Source organism: Nomascus leucogenys, chromosome 5, assembly GCF_006542625.1.
Source record: "Nomascus leucogenys isolate Asia chromosome 5, Asia_NLE_v1, whole genome shotgun sequence".
NCBI lineage: Eukaryota > Metazoa > Chordata > Mammalia > Primates > Hylobatidae > Nomascus > Nomascus leucogenys.
This window is the reverse complement of record NC_044385.1, coordinates 39,480,877-39,496,119: the sequence shown is the minus strand read 5'-3', so window position 1 is coordinate 39,496,119 and position 15,243 is coordinate 39,480,877. Positions and strand designations below refer to the sequence as shown.

The following is a 15,243-nucleotide window of genomic DNA, read 5'->3' as shown; positions in this document are numbered from 1 at the left end:
AAGGAAGGAAGGAAGGAAGGAAGGAAGGGGAGGAGGAGGAGGAGAAGGAGAAGGAAGGAAGGAGACAAGGGGAGGGAGGAAGGAAAAAAGGAAGGAAAGAAGGAATTTTAAAAGATGTAAGGAAAAGAGGAAAGGAGGAAAAAGAGAGAAAGGCAGGCAGGCAGGCAGGCAGGCAGGGAATTTTAAAAGGTGTAAGAGATATTAACCTATTGCAATATATGGTTCATATTTTGAATATACAAACTATGAAAATAAGATTTACCAGACAACTAGGGGATTTTAAACACTGATGAGGCATTTGGAGATATTGAGGAATTACTGTTAATAATAAGGAATTTTTAAGTGTTATAATGTTATTGTGTATTTAAAAAGAGTCCTCATTCTTGGGGCAGTGGTTCTCAAACTTCAGTGTGCATCAGAATTACTGGAGGACTTATTCAAACACAGATTTCTGGGCCTCATCCCACAAATTTCTATTTAGTGGGTCTGGGGTGGGTCTCAATAATTCTCATTTCTCACAGACTCCCAGAGGAAGCTGAGGCTTCTGGCCCAAAGACTACACTTTAAGAACCACTGCTTTATAGACATATGCTGAAATAATGTGGATGAAATAACACACTGTCTGGGCTCACTTCATCTCTGGTGGAGGGTAATGTGGGGATAAATAAAATAAGATTGTCAGTTGGTCACTGAAACCTGGTGATGAGCACAGGGAGTTTCATCATGCTATTATCTCTACATGTGCCTGTTTTTGAAGTTTCCAAAATTAAAAGTTAAAATGTAAACAAAGTATACATTGTTACAAATATGAGTAAAATAGCCAAATGATTAATATCAATATGTATTGTATTAATTTGTTTAAAGCACATTTAAAATCACACATTACATATAATATTAATTTGGAAATACTTTTTTTCTAAGTCTACATTTCTTTAAAAAAAAGTATACAACTTTTTACTTAATGCTTCTCATGGCTGTCTTCATTATCACTACTGCCCATTTTTGAGCCATTTAACAGCTTTCTAGAACACCCCAGTACCTTGGTCTAAATTGTTTAAGAAACAGAACTTTTCACATCTGCATTTAATGCTATCTCTGGAAATTTTCTCCCAAACCACAGCTATCCATTGCATAATGTTAAGATGATTTGTTGTGTTCACTTGTCTTGAAAGAGAGTGTGGATGACTCCACACACGCTCAAAAATAGTTTTATTTATAAGCAACCTTTAAAAGACTTGTTTACATTTCCAACTCTTGCAAGTTCCAACGCCCCCAGAAGAGTTAGTAAATCTGTGTTAGATTTCTGTGCTTCATTCGTACCAGTTCTTTTAGGCAAACATCACACAACTAGGATTGATTGAAATCACTCAGGCTATGGTGTTGGTCCCCAAGTGGTATTTTGTTATTCAAAGTAAACTAAATGAGAGAAATCTATGGTATTAGAGACTTCATAGGTGCTCTGACAAATCCCAAGGTCAGAAACCTGGGGAATCTTGATAAAATTTCGCATTTTATCTTTTTTGACACGTGGGGAACACTCTTCACTTTGGAAAAACGACAGCCCCAGGTGACTTAAATCAGCAAGGGAGAAATCTGAAGCCCAGCCTGCAGCTGGCCTGAACCCAGGCACCAAGAGCTCCTCCCCATTCTCCCATGCTGTTGCTCTAGTTTTTCAGCAGATTCAAGGCTGTTCTTGATGTGGGGGGGGTGTCAGCCAGGCAAAAGACAGAGTCCTGGCCCACATGGAGATCATATTATTGGAGGGAGATACACAAAATACAACAAATAAATATATCAGAAGGTTTTAGAATGTATAAAATATTTAAAATACGTAACACTCATTCTTCACAGCATTCTAGGGAGTACAGTATATTTTCCCCTTTCCATAGGTGAAGCCAGAAAACTTAGTCTGTGGCCAGGCACAGTGGCTCACGCCTGTAATCCCAGCACTTTGGGAGGCCAAGGTGGGCGGATCACGAGGTCAGGAGATCGAGACCATCCTGGCTAACACGGTGAAACCCCGTCTCTACTAAAAATACAAAAAAATTAGCCAGGCATGGTGGCGGGCACCTGTAGTCTCAGCTACTCGAGAGGCTGAGGCAGGAGAATGGTGTGAACCTGGGAGGCGGAGGTTGCAGTGAGCCGAGATCGTGCCACTGCACTCCAGCCTGGGCGACAGAGCGAGACTCCGTCTGAAACAAACAAACAAACAAAAAACAAACAAACAAACAAAAAGACTCAGCCTGTGATGTCTAGGCCCAAAGAATTCTGAGGGCAGGAGTCATACCTGCCTTGTTCATTTGCATCTGTAGTGTCAAGGATAAAGGCACTTAATACATTTTCATGTTTAAATGAAAACAAAAGCAACTGAAAGATACCTTGACTCATGGAATGATGAAGTATTGGTAACATTTCTTTAAAACACTATCATAGAAACACATAAATTCTCAGAGGCAAAAAAAATTTGTATGTGGCTGAAAATGGAAATATTTTATATTACAAATAATTTGCAAAGAAACATATTGTCCTGTGAACAATATGTCTGAAATACCTAGCCAAATATTTTAAAGAGTGAAATTGGCCAGGCCTATAATCCCAGCACTTTGGGAGGCCAAGGTGGGCGGATCACAAGGTCAAGAGATCGAGACCATCCTGGCCAACATGGTAAAATCCCATCTCTACTAAAAATACAAAAAAAAAAAAATTAGCTGGGCATGGTGGCATCCGCCTGTAGTTCCAGCTACTCTGGAAGCAGAAGCAGGAAAATCTCTTGAACCCGGGAGGGGGAGGTTGCAGTGAGCCGAGATGGCACCACTGTACTCCAGCCTGGCAACAGAGTGAGACTCAGTCTCAAAAAAAAAGAGTGAAATTGCTTTGTGGACTGAACACTGAATCTCCCTCATCCTAGTGTAATTGTGAAAAGCAGGATTCAAATATCTGCAAAATTTACTAGGGAGTAAGTTTTGGACAAGTCTGCTCTAGTCATTGCTCTACTAATAACATTTTTATGGCCCCCATTGCCCTCAGAATAAAGCATAGATGCTAACAAGGCTAAAGGTAATTCATTGCCTTTCTCCTGCCTCTCTCTCTCCAGGCTTATCTTTTGCCTTTTCCAAAAGTTAAACTATGCTCTGAAAGCATCATCTGTCTCTTACATACATGCATACACACCTTTGAAGTTTTCTATATCCAGTTCACTCTTCCTGTAATCCTCTTGTCCTCTCCTCCTCCCTCTCCATTTGTTAGCCTATCCAAATCCAAATCTGACTTATCTTGCAAGCCTAGATTTAGATGCCACTCCCTTCAGACCTGGACCACCAAGTCCAGATCAGGTGGACCATGGACTATTCTGAGAGTGGCCCTTAGAATCCCTTTTCTATTGTCATGGTTACTTGCTACGCCTCCCACCATTAGCAAACTCTGTGTGAGCAGGGGCTGGGTCTGTTTTTTTCACTGTAAGGCTTATGACAGTGCCTGGCCCAAACTAGACAACCATAAATGTTTTTTAAATGAAGGAATAAAGTTATATAACTTCCTCAAGCCTTGGCTTTCCAAATGTAAAAGGATGCTAGTACTACCTACCTTGTAGTGTCATTGTAAGGATTTAAATAATGACATGAGCAGGACACCCATGTGGTGCCTTGTACAAAGTATGAGCCAAATAAATAACTCTTGTGATTTTTATGCCTATTCAGAACTCTCTGTCATTCTTGCCCACTCTGCTCACTCTAGAGAGACTCTTGGTTTTTCCTTAAAATGTTCATGACTATAAAACATCTGTAGATTGCTATTCATACTGACAGGTTATTCAACATGACTGTCAATTTAGTAGGTTCTAGAGAATCCTTCTGATCATGTCGTCCTTCTATTACCTGGTATTAAAAATAACCATGTGTCCAGAGGCTGAGGCAGGAGAATCACTTGAACCTGGGAGGCAGAGGTTGCAGTGAGCCGAGATCTTGCCACTGCACTCCAGCCCGGGTGAAAAAACAAGACTCTGTCTCAAAAATAAATAAATAAATAAAATAACCATGTGTCTTGATTTGTACCAAGTTTTTGTTTTAATCAGATATGGTAAGATACCATATTTGGAGACAATTGCCTTTGAAAAAAGAGTTAATTGCTTTCATTTCCCAAGAGAAGCGGGGATTCCACACCACATCGGGCTACTTGAGGACCTCAAGGAGGCAGAAGGAGGAGCAAGGAGAGAAAAGCACAAGCCACAGCCTTTCTCTGGGGTTTAGGTGGGAAAGGCAAGGCAGGGCAGAACAAACAGCTTAGGACTAGCTAGTTGGAATAATTCCCCCAGGCTTTGGGGCATACTGACTATCCCTAGTTGTCTGGAGCCTAGTCTTGGATTTATTTAGGGCAGGAGAAAAAAAGGCTTGCTGTGTGAGAGTTAAATAAAGGAGGTATCTGGGGGTTTGAACTCAGGACTAGTTTGCATATGAAAGATGTATTAGCAGGCCAGTTGTTTACCATCTCTAGGAATTAGCTAGTCCTGGGAGGGGCAGGCTCCCCAGCCAGCAAGGCCTACCTTCTGAAGATGTCAAAACACCATAAAATATGAATAATTTAAAAACACAATTAATATACCATGCTCCATGGCAAGAGAGAACAGGGTTTTACTACTGATCCTAATTCTATCATTTATGCTATTGTAACTTTTAGTGACATTACTCCTAGAGTATAATATTCTGAGCTTTTTAATCTCTTGTCAAAATTAACAATTACCTTTGCTGCCCTTCCTGAACCTGCTGATTAAAACAGCCTAATGATACCCTTATCTCTAATAAGAACCCCACATTTGCCTATAAACACCTTATGTTCTACCTATTATTTTTTGCCTGTCACGACACTTTCTTGCCCCAATGAGACATACCTAAGTGTGAATATATTTGTCTACCACGTGTCAAGCATATAATGCTGAAATTGGTGTGAAGGCAACATTTCTTCATGATGATTCAATGACTCAATGATACATGGGCTAAAGTTCATTTAGAATTGGGAATGTGCTTAAATAAATTGGTTGGTTTACTCATTTTCTCCATTCTTTCCTCTTTCCCTTCCCTACCTCCTCTTCTGCTCCTTGCTTCCCTTTGTCCTTGTTCTGTTAAGATTCCCAGTCAGGCAAATGTCCACTGCAGCTCTGTACCAACCGGAGACCAGTCCCTATCCTATGTGCATGGCATTCCCAGGAGAAAGCTTAGAGACTGGTCCTTGGAACAGATGGTGAGAGGCAGCTCTGACCAACTTGAGGTGTGTATACTAAGAGTTGTTGAGTTGTGTCTATTGTAGATGAAGGAGTGTTATTTGTTGACTGTATTTCTTGATGTGGAGCTGATGATAAGTTGGTCTGAGGGCTGGTCATAGTGGCTCACACCTGTAATGCCAGCACTTTGAGAAGCCAAGCTGGGAGGATCACTTGAAGCCAGGAGTTTGAGAGCAGCCTGAACAACATAGTGAGACCCCACCTCTACAAAAAAAAAAAATTAAAGATAGTCTGAGAATGGACAAATGGACACCAGACTTCGTTTATCCAGTCAGCTTTCCAGAAAGTGTCCTGAGGAGTTCACAGACAAACCTTAAAAATTTCAACCGAACTCCTCATGTTCCTCCCACCTTCCTCCTTTTCTAGGATTGCTGAGCTCAGGAAGGGCCATTATGCTCCCAGTTAACTCAGTCAGGGTCTAGACACCATCCTTGATTTGCATCCCCCATGCTAAACTCCCAGCTGCAATGGGGTCTCCAAAATGCGTTATTCTAAATTCTTATACCATCAAAGCAGTTATTTTGTAAAAGGCAAATGATGTATGTTAAAGCATCTTCTACCACACCATGTACTCTAGGATTTGCTTTCTTCTCCTGAAGGAAGAGAGCCGATGCATTGTAAATAATGAATACACCAGATTGAATGCTCACCTTCAGTGCCACCAACTTGTCCTTCTCCAGGCCAGGACTGCGAGTGGATGCTCAGATACCAGCCCCAGTGTGCCTCTGCTTCCTTGCTTTGGTCTTTAGCCGGCTGACTGAAGAGTGTTGCTCTTTATTTTTCATTGTTGTATTAGGATATTGGCCAGAGCCCAAGTGAGACAACAAATGAAGACGCTTTGCTTCTTGCCCTGGTCAGAAGAGAACTCGAGTCACGTCCTTTGAGTTCCAACTTATTAGAAAAGCTTCAGAAAGAGCTGAAGATCCTGGACCCAATCTCTTCGGGATTTCTTCTCCAATCTCAGCTGAGCCGCCTCTTTTTGAAGCATGAAGTCCCTCTACAGTTACCAACAGTTAAAATCCTTTGTCAGAGATTTTCTAAGATGAGTTCTTCTGAAATGGTATGGCAATCGTACTATTGGAAGTGTGGGTTCCTTTTGTTTCTTTAACTGGTACCCACCAGGGTAAAAGACTAAGAAGTTAGCTACTTTCTTGCAAATGACTTTTATCCCTGACTACTGAGATAAAAACCTTATTTATATTCATGTGTAGAAATTTCTAGTTCGAATAGAAAATAGAGTTAGGTCTCTTCGCTCTGTTTCATTTCTCTTTAAAGGTCCTCCCTGCCCCAACTTGCACTGTCAGCTTTTAACAATGTTAGGGTAGTTACAGATTCAAGAAAATGGGCCCACTCGAGTCCATTCATGAGCTAGCTTAGTCTGCAGGACCCAAGGTAAGAATTGAGACTGAGCTGAGATCTCCTTTGTGTCATCACAACTTCCTAGAGTTAGAAGTGGGAAGTATCTTTGAAATTTACTGATTAGGGAATTGGGGCCCAGAGGATGTCCAAGAACTTGTTTAAGAGACTCAGAGAATTAATGGCAGATCCCATGCTAAGACACAAGTTTCTCAATGACAGGGCCAGAGTTCTTTGGGCATTGTATTTTCCAAGCTCATACCTATGTCTGAATATAAAGAGTAGTCCAAGTGTCACTAAATTCAGGGAGCCAGAGGAAAATACCCTGAAATAGGAAGAAATAATAGCAATAAGAAAATCATTAGTGAGCATGTATCAATAACAAAGCAATAGACAGTGTAAACCTTAAAAAAGAAGGCCTGGACTTTAATCTTAATCCCACCATCTTAGCTCTGTGACATGGAGCATACTCTACTCAAGTTCTCCCATGCCTCAATGATGTCATCCAGAAAACCAGGCCAAAACCAACCTTGCAAGTTTAGTCTCAGGATTTAGTAATGTGATAAATGCAAACTAATAGAATTAGTTATATATTTATGAGAAGTATTTGGCAATGCAACATTGATTTATTAGTGCGATCCATATGAATATTCAATTCAACCAAATTTTCTGGCCTGAGACCTAGTTTCTATCAGGGACCCTATCTAGCTTTCCTCTCCCACTGCTCACCCCTCTGCTACCCTGGAGCTGTCTGTCCACCAGAGTCCCTAGGATGGCATCCAGCTTAGCAGTGGAAATGGATGACATTCCTTCAGTCCTTTCCTATGCAGAAAAAAGGTCTTCAGATTTTTCACTTAGCCTAATAAATTTTTGTCTTCAGATTATCTGAATATATCTGCTCAATATATCTTAATATGTCTGCTGAATACATCATATATAATAAATGCATAAGATATGTGAGAAGGAACAAGAGAGAGAGTGGGGGCAGGGGTGGGGAGAGAGAGAGAGGCTAGAGGTTAGGTTGTACTGTAGTAATAACCCCAAAATCTTTGTGGCTTAAAGCCACAAAAGTTTATTTTTTTCATTTTTATTTCCATAGAGCCAGCCATAGTTCTTCTCAACACTGTTGTCATTTTAGCTCCGGGACCCAGGATGATGAAACAGCCACTTTAGGACATTTTTGGACAGGACAGCAGAAGGGGAAAAAGAGTCCTGGAGGGTCTCATGTTAGCTCACAGGGTCTCAGTTCTGCTTATAACTCATTGGCCAGAACTAGTCACATGGCCTTACCCAACCGCAAGACAACAGGAAGTACAATTTTACCATTTGTCTAGAAGGGAAAATAATAAGAATACTTGCTAAAAAGCACCAATAATTATGATACTATATTTTTAAGTGTTTTTTTAAATGTTTGATGGTAAAAATTTGCCAAATACATTTTATCTCAACAGGCCTCTTTCTTTACATATAAATTAAATGAGGATGTTCTATTTTACATTTAATTTTCAGGTGAATTATGAAAAGCTACTCTGGTTTTTAAACAGTGCAGCATCAGATTATCTACAGCAAAATAAAGCAGCTGCAGACCTGAGAAAAACTGAGAGTCATGGCACTCATATCCAAAGGTACTCTTCTCCCTTTTTGTGAAGGTATTGTTCCTAGGTGTCTTAGTCTGTGTGGGCTGCTATAAAAAAGTACCAGAAACTGGGTGGCTTATAAAGAATATAAATGTATGAATCACAGTTCTGAAGCGAAGGCTGAAAGTCTAAGATAGGGCACCAGCATGGGTGAGTTCTGGGAGGGCTCTCCCAGGATGCACACTGCTGACTTCTCCCTGTATCCCCACATGGCGGAAAGAGAGCAAGTTGGCTTGCTGGCCTCTCCTTACAAAGGTATTGCTATGGTTTGAATGTGTTTCCCAAAGTTCATGTGTTGGAAGCTTAATCCCTAACGCAACAACAGCCCTAGGAGATGGGACTTAATGAGAGGCAATTAGGTCACAGGGCTCTGCCTTCTTGAACGCATTAATGTCATTATCTCAGGAGTGAGTTCGTTACCGAGAGAGTGGATTTGTTGTAAAAAGCAGGTTTATCTCTCACCCTTGCCTCCTCTTGCCCTTCTGCCTTCCACCACAGAATGATGCAGCAAGAAGGCCCTTGCAAGATGCCTGCCACTGACCTTGCACTTCTCACCCCTGTGAACTGAAGAAATAAAATATCTGTTCTTTATAAATGACCCGATCTCAGATATTCTGTTATAGCAGCCCAAAATAGACTAAGACAGGCACTAATCTCACTCATGAGGACTCCACCCTCATGACCAAATCCCACAGGCCCAGCCTTCTGATGTTATCACGTTGGCATTAGGGTTTCAACACAGGAACATTGAGGGGATGCAGTCAGTCCATGGCACTAGACTCCTAGAGCTGGCAGGGATCTTGAAGGCATTCACTCAAACACCTCACCCAATGCAGAATCACTTTGCTCTTCACCAGCACTTGGCTTGTGCTCAGAGTTTTCTCTCTCTCTCTTTTTTGTGCGCAGGCCAACATAGAAAGTTATTTGCAGCAATTGCATATGTTTTTTAACATCAAGCATGTGTCTTTTTATGAGGTTGCTGTGTGAAAATGAAAAACCTCATTATGAAATAAGAAATGATTGTGTACGGGTGCAGAGCTCATCTATAAAGTGTGATTCCAAAAAGATGTTCAGTCAGTCAGCTCCTGGGTTGCAGGCACAAGCAAAAAAAGGTTTGAGATTCAGGCATCCATAGTCACTTCATATAATCTCAAGGGAAAGAAATTATTCAAAACAAGATGTGAGGAATATAATCAGAAATGAAACTCAATAAAGTATAATATTCTCATGTTTGCCAAGAAAGGTGACAAATTGCAGTGGTTAGGAGCATAGTTTCCATTGCAAAAGCCTCGCCTCAACTATTGTCTTTGCCACTCTGGGGCTATGTGACCTTGGTATTTCACTTAACTTCTCTGTGGTTCCATTCTCCAACTGTAAAATGGGCATGATACACTTCACTTCATTGATTTGTAATAGTAACTGAGTTAATAAATGCAAAGTTCCAAAAATCAGTGTCTGGTACATAGTAAGTACTATATAAGTGTTTTTATTATTTTTAACTATTCTTCTAGAAGACACTCTTTTCAGCTGCAAATAATGTGGCATGGTGGTTAAGAGCTATAGCATTAAAGTTAAGTATTTTACTCTAGGAAGAAGGTAGTGTTTTTTGTTTGTTTGTTTGTTTGTTTGTTTGTTTGTTTGAAAATGTCCTTGGGTTAACAGTTGGACTTGATTCCTTCCTACAGTGTGCCCTGTTTCACTGTGATAACTTCAACATTTATTGAATGTGAGCTGTTTGCCAGGCTTACTTTGCTGGGCACAGTGAATTCCAGGATTGACAAAGCCTAGTCTCTTCCTTTAGGGCTCATGGTCCAAAGAAAACAATACTGCCATCTAGGCACTCCAGTCAAATATCACTCTAGGAGCAACTGTCTTACTGAGAGCCATAAAGCCCTAGAAATTTTTAACTAACAGCAACTATCCTTCACATAATACATACTGTAAAATTTTGGCCCTCAGAGGTCATAGACCATGTGGTAGAATACATGGCCAATCCCTGGCATATACGGTCTTATGAGTCCTAGACAGAAAGCCTTTGCTGATACCTAGATAAGGTTAGATCTCTGTATTGTTAGTCCCATAGCCCTTCCCCTTCATAGCAGTTATGGCATTTTCTGTTATTTATTTGACATTTGAAGTTAGGAATCATGGCTGTCCTGGCCAACTCTCTGTCTAGCATAGTTCCAACATAGTTCCTGGCATGCAGAAGATGCTCAATAATATTTGCTGAATGTAATTGGCACCTCCAATTTTCTAAAGAGCTCACATCAATTTACTTTCAGGGATACCTGAATATCTGTTCTATAGAAAAGGCACATGAAGAAATCATTGTGAGTTCATCAGAGAAGGTGCTGCTTTATAAAAAGCAGACAGTATGTTTGTAGAAATACAGGACTGATGGCCTGTAATAAAGCCAGGCTATTTGTTAATTAAGATATGGATCAGCAAAATCCTCTTCTCATGCTCTGTCAGGTAGAGCCTTTAATAGGGTAGCTCTGTGATGTTTTAAAAGGTTCCAGCATTGCCAGTGGCAGCAGGGGTGGCAACAGCTCTCGTCTCCTAAATTGGACCAGATGAAATAAATTTCTGCAACAGGCCTTCTAAGAAACCCTACCAGCTGCAGTAAATGGGTTCCATACAACACCTGCCCATCCAGTACTCAGTGTACGGGGCTAGGGACCAAAGCTTCATGAATTCTTATCTCCAGAAATTGTCCTTGCAAGAAAAGAGGAAGGAAGACTTATGATTCAGAGCTGGAACAGAGATATCTGATTGACAGTGTTTGAGTCACGTGCCCTTGCAGCAAAGAGAGGCTGGTAAAGCAAATAGTTGGCATTCTCCTCGGCCACAGTGAAAGGTGGAATGTCTCATGAGCTGGGGAACTCCCTGGACAGGTGAAGGCACATGCAAAAGTTGGTGACCAAAATAAATGCACATGCCCACTATTCCTTCTCTGTACCAAACTTTTGGAAAATATTATGTATTATTAAGTAGTTCAGAATAGTATAATTTGGAGCCAAAACTTGTGTGAGAGTCCCAGAGCCAAAAAAAAAAAAAAAAGGAAATAATATGACCTTTGGACAAAGTTATATACATCTGAAATGAATCAATTCCAGGTACTGTATAAGATCCCTGGGAAACAGTAAGGAACAAAACAGATTTGACCTCTTAGAGTAGACTACTAGGGAGGAAGTCAGACTTGAAAAAATAAGGAAATAGAGATGTGACTGCAAGTTGAAGGAGACCTATTAAGGAAAAGAACAAAGCACTATGAATAAGTATATAAATCAAGGGTGTGCAGGAGCCAGACATGAGGGCCGATGATGCACACCTCTTCCCAACTCCTCATTCAGCGATGTCACAGTGGTAGCCTGAAATCAACCATGGTGGGAGTATTTACACCAGGGAACTCAGTAATGCAGCAAATTAGGGCTTTATCTTGCAAAGCTGAATGTTAAAGATTTACCAGTATACCACTGAAAGAAACCCAATTTAGATGGGTAGAAGTTGAGCAATGTCATGGACTGTCCCTCTAGAGAACTTGGTGTTTAACTTGAGACAATGGAAAAGAGGAAAAGCTTCACAGAGGAAGCAATAGTACACCTGGATCTGGAGGAACAAATACATTTGGCTGTTAGATAAGTAAACCTATCAAACCAGTTTCATAAAATCAGTGACTATAACATCTCACCCTGTTGCTTTTCACCTATTACTTAAAATAACGATAGTCAGTTAGACAGACCACCTTAATACTTATGTACATTTGCAGGCCAGACTGTAAGTAAATAATTACTCCCAAACATTTCTGAGTTTTTCAGACATAAGGAGCAGAGTCAAGATTAATGCAGGAAATTCAGCTGGTTCAGGATTTCCTCCCAGGGAACTAGGCTCTCTTGGTATGGGGATCTGGTGGAATCTGCTTTGCTTTGCTTGTGGCAGTGGGCAGTTTAGAAATTTCATTTGCCATCAGTAATTATCTGAGTTGAAGAAAAGTAAAATCAAGCAGGTAAAGTAAACTACTATGATTGCTTATTTTTTGTCTCAACCTAGAAAAAAAAGAGTTACAAAGATAAATTAAGAATTTGGGGCTTTGTTGTAGTCAGATTTATTGGTGCCTCTTGGAAAAGAGATGGTAGAGCTCACTCAGATGGAGCAGGTATGAGTTAAGCTATGAAATGTCTGCATGCAGCCTCATGACCAGGTTCCCAAGACTGAGAGGGCCTTCATAGATGGGCTCTCTGGTTCCACAGTGTGTAGCAAAGTTGAGAGATGTAGTAGGAAAGCATGCAGCTGCCTTGAGTGGCTAATCTTTTCATAGCCTTCCCCATTTCCCCTCCAATCAGCACTCCACCTCAGCACTCCAGCTCACAGCCAGAAGTGAACAGGAGCCTGTTGGAGATTTTGAAGATGGCACTAAGGACAACCAATGGCAGACTCAACATAGACAATCTCAATCTGAGTTTTCGAAAAGAAGATCGCTCGTTCTCTGGCTGCCTCCCTCCACCTAAGGTAACCAAAATTCAATTTCAGATTTGTTCCTCTGTAAAGGCCACTTCAGGGCATTGGGTCTATAGTAATAAGGCACAGGGCTGATCCGTATTCTGCCTGTGGATTACATTACACAATTGTTCGTTTTCTTTGCCTGAGAAGTGAAAAACAAGGCAGAAAAGGAATGGTGAAATGTACAGAAATTGTGAAATTGATCCAGGAATTACTTATATTGGGCTGTTTTATGTTAATAATAGAGAATATGACAACACCCAAATAATATTTCACAATGGAAAACAACTATTTTTTCAAGGCCAAATGTTTATTTCTCACACTCTTTCCTGGCTTCCAATGAGAACAGCATGTGGTGTCCCATCCCTTAGCAAAACCAAATTTTAGGGACTGATGTAATTTACTGCCAATAGAGGCTATCATGCTGTTTTGGAGCATTAATTAATAGTGCGGATGTGCTTCATGGAAGATAATCCAGAACCATAATAATTCATGGAACTTCTGCAGCCAAATAAACCCCATCATAAGGCTACTTTGGATACAGGTAAAATAATAATTACCACTACTACTGTAACTCTATTAGCAACACCTCATCATCACTACACTTTTACTAAGTGCCAAGCACTGTGCTAAATGCTTTGCTTACATTATCTCATGTAACACTTACAAAGTTAATTCTATACAAAATACTACAAAATCTAGGTAGTCCTTATAATAGCCATTTAATAAATTTTTAAAACTGAGTCTCGCCGGGCATGATGGCTCACGCCTGTAATCCCAGCACTTTGGGACACCGAGGCAGATGGATCACAAGGTCAGGAGTTCAAGACCAGCCTGGCCAATATAGTGAAACCCCGTCTCTACTAAAAATACAAAAAAAATTAGCCAGGTATGGTGGCACATGCATGTAATCCCAGCCACTCAGGAGGCTGAGGCAGGAGAATTGCTTGAACCCGGGAGGTGGAGGTTGCAGTGAGCCAAGATAACGCCACTGCACTCCAGCCTGGGTGACAGAGCGAGACTCAGTCTCAAAAAAAAAAAAACCTGAGTCTCAAAGAGGCCAAATGAATCACCCAAGAGTCACAGCTAACAAGTGGCAAGGCCAGGATTCAAAGTCCAGAAGAGTTATGGAAACTGAGAGGCAGAATTGGCACTTCATTAGGTAGAAGATATCTGGATGATTCCACTGAGTTCAATATACAAGAGTTAGAATTCCAGAAGATTAGAAAGAATTGGAAATTATAGGCCAAAAAATCCCTGTTAGAAATATTGGAAAATGCCTTTCATCTAGGTATACAGAGGTTAGAATTGAGGGAGTCAGAGAATTTAAAAGAACGGTGATGTTTACTAAGGAGCAAGGACATGATATGCTGAAAATGAGTTCTTATTCTAGGACAAAAGCATTTTTCTCTTAACTTCTATATTTAAAATCAACTCTGCAAAGGCAAAACTCTGTGTGTGTGTGTGTGTGTGTGTGTGTGTGTGTGTGTTTTAATATTATACATGCAAGCATATTTCATGAGAAAGAGAGATAGAGCATTGCAGGAAAGTCCACACAGCACATGTGGCCTTTACTTATTTGTGAGAAGATCTACAGAAATAGACTCTTAGTTTAAAAATTCTTAGCAGCAATTTTTTCTTAGATTAGAAACCACATAACCCAATGGTGAAGCTTGAATATTCTCAGATGATACTCATAGAATGAAACATAAACAACTTGAAAATCAAAATATATTTACTAAACCTCTTTGAGTCTCGGATTTTCCACTGGCAAATCTGGGTCCCAAATATCTACCTCCTGTGTCTATGTGAGGATTAAATAAAATAAACATGTGAAGGCATTTAGCATACTATCTGATTTATAAGGCCCTCACTAAATATGCTTCCTTTCCTTCTTATAAAAAAGAAATCAGTGTTTGGTGAGGGTCTCACTTCAAAACAGCCTAAGAAAGAAGAATCTTCCCACAGTCAAGTGATGGCCACATTGAGGTCTGGTTATCAGGGCAGACCTTGAATCTTGAATGTTCTTCTCCCCACAGCCGTCCCTGAAAGCTTAACTTTATGGTTCAGATCCAAGGAAATGGGGTACATTTTCCTTGAAGCTGGTCTGCCTTTCGTGAGCCATCTGGCATCTCTTAAGACATCTGGAACTCACTCAGAGCATAATACCATTCTGGGAGGCGTGTAAAATAGAATTCTATTTCCCCAGAACATGAGGCAAATTGAGGCCCAAGGGACATTGGAAACAAGAAGCAGCCACTATCACACCTCAACTCCCTTAATCCTGGACACAGGACTTCAGAGTGGACAAGGAAAGGTTATGACTGAGTTAAAAGGGTTTTTTTTTTTTTGGGGGGGGGTTTGTTTTGACCAGTAGCTCTGAATTTCCTTTGGGTGCAGGAGAGAGAATCACAGACTATGAAAACTATGCACTCTCTCTCCAGAAAGATTTAAAAAAAAATTTAAAAGCACATCCAC

General features: G+C 40.5%; 1 protein-coding gene across 1 annotated transcript in view; it reads left to right on the top strand.

The window, feature by feature from the left end:
- The window catches only part of C5H1orf87 (chromosome 5 C1orf87 homolog), an 85,214-nt gene that overhangs the window by 30,287 nt on the left and 39,684 nt on the right, over positions 1 to 15,243 (top strand). The window contains exons 4-7 of the mRNA XM_003265155.2: positions 5,119 to 5,259; positions 6,069 to 6,332; positions 8,138 to 8,253; positions 12,609 to 12,774. Of these exons, the coding sequence (XP_003265203.2) occupies positions 5,119 to 5,259; positions 6,069 to 6,332; positions 8,138 to 8,253; positions 12,609 to 12,774 (687 nt within the window). The remainder of the gene's footprint in view (positions 1 to 5,118; positions 5,260 to 6,068; positions 6,333 to 8,137; positions 8,254 to 12,608; positions 12,775 to 15,243) is intronic.